This window comes from Terrapene carolina, unplaced genomic scaffold (assembly GCF_002925995.2).
Source record: "Terrapene carolina triunguis isolate 2854851 unplaced genomic scaffold, T_m_triunguis-2.0 Scaffold338, whole genome shotgun sequence".
Taxonomy (NCBI): domain Eukaryota; kingdom Metazoa; phylum Chordata; order Testudines; family Emydidae; genus Terrapene; species Terrapene triunguis.
In genome coordinates this window covers 1-1,659 of record NW_020664689.1, presented here as the reverse complement: position 1 = coordinate 1,659, position 1,659 = coordinate 1, and the positions used below count along the sequence as shown (strand labels likewise).

The following is a 1,659-nucleotide window of genomic DNA, read 5'->3' as shown; positions in this document are numbered from 1 at the left end:
CAGGAGGCGAACCTCAGGATGAATAAGAGCCTCACATACTGGCAGCAGAGAGAGAAAATGGATACCAGGTCAGAATCATGAATCAATTGCATTTGTACAGCTCTGAGCACAATGTGCTCAAGTCCTGAATGACAACGGAGAGAGGAAAGTTTTACCTTTCCCTCCTTCCTTCCCTCTGCACCATTCCATCTATCTATCACTCTGTCTATGTCATCTCTCCAGCCATCCCTCCTTGTATCCATCCCTCCTTCTGTATCTCCATTTGTCCACCCACCTAGCCCACGCTCCGTACCATCCATCCCTCTCTCTTTCACTCCCTCTATCTCTCCCTCATCTCTGTCCATCCATCCCTTTTCTTCTCTATCGTCCCTTCCATGGACTCTATCATTCTATCTCCCCCACTCCCTCTGACACTTTATTGCACCCTTCTGCCTCAGTCCTTTCGTCATTCTCTGGCATCCCAATGTAGCTCACCGTTCGTGATCTCCACCTCTATCTTTTTACGGGAGGGAGTGTGCTCCACACTGCACTGGTAGGTGTTGTGCGCCAGGTCCCAGGCAGGGATGGTGAGCTGGCTGACGAGGGTGAAGGCCTTGCCACTGCTCTGTGCCATGGCTGGGAAGGTCTTGATCCCCTTGGTCACGCTGCCGGAATTCCACTTGACGTTCACGGGCTCCGGGAAATAGCCGGTCACTAGGCAGGCTATGGTCACCTCACAAGTGGGGCTCCTGGCGATGTCGTCACAACAGGGGAACAAAGGGAACACAGAGGGGGCTTGCGGGAGCTCTGTCAGGGAGAAAGGCAAGTCAGGACGTTGAGAACTGAGAATCCTAAACCCCAAAAATAGTGGGACTCCAACCTGCGAAGGGGCTCTACAGAGCTTGGCATAAAACCCAGGAGTCCTGGCTGTCAGCCTGCTCACCTCTCCACTCCACTAGACCCCACTCCTCCTCAGAGACAGAGACAGACCCCAGGAACCCTGGCTGTCAGCCCACTCACCTTTCCACTCCACTAAACCCCACTCCTTCCCAGAGTCAGAGACAGACCCCAGGAGCCCTGGCTGTCAGCCCGCTCACTGCTCCTCTGCACTAGACCCCACTCCTTCCCAGAGTCAGAGACAAACCCCAGGAGCCCTGGCTCCCAACCCCTCTACACACACGAACCCACTAGATCTCTCAGTCCTTGCGGAGCTTGTGATGCATACAGATAGATGTGCTGCAAGGAAACATTGGAATCGTTATCATCTCACTAGCCTTCCCTTTCCAGGATCAGTCTATCCCCAGACCTACTGTTAGAGTGGGGGGAGAGGGGGCTGGGAGCCAGAACTCCTGGGTTCTATCCCTGGCTCTAGGAGGGGAGTGGGGTCTTGTGGCTTAGAACGGGTGGGCTGGGAGCCAGAACTCCTGGGTTCTATCCCCAGCTCCAGGACAGCAGTAAAGTCTGCTTTTTCACACACACGCACCCCATGGCAGATTCTCTAAAATACCCCACCCCCCAGAGATTTCAATCTTTTCAGAGTTCTGCAGGCTTCATGACCAAATCTCTGGTGAAAAGCAACAAACAACCCATAGGGGCCGAAAAGGGGAAGTTGAGACAAGTGAAAGTTGTTTTTTCACCCCAGCGTTTGCCCCATCCAATCCAATTTTCACACCTTCTCGC

The 1,659-nt window shown here is 53.6% G+C and overlaps 1 gene segment (V, D, J or C); it reads right to left on the bottom strand.

The window, feature by feature from the left end:
* LOC113407762 overlaps positions 1–786 on the bottom strand; it is a gene marked incomplete at both ends in the record, with an annotated part of 2,229 nt that extends 1,443 nt beyond the window's left edge. Inside the window, 1 exon segment of the C gene segment in view lies at positions 475–786. Within this exon segment, the coding sequence occupies positions 475–786 (312 nt within the window).
* Positions 787–1,659: the final 873 nt, after the last annotated feature.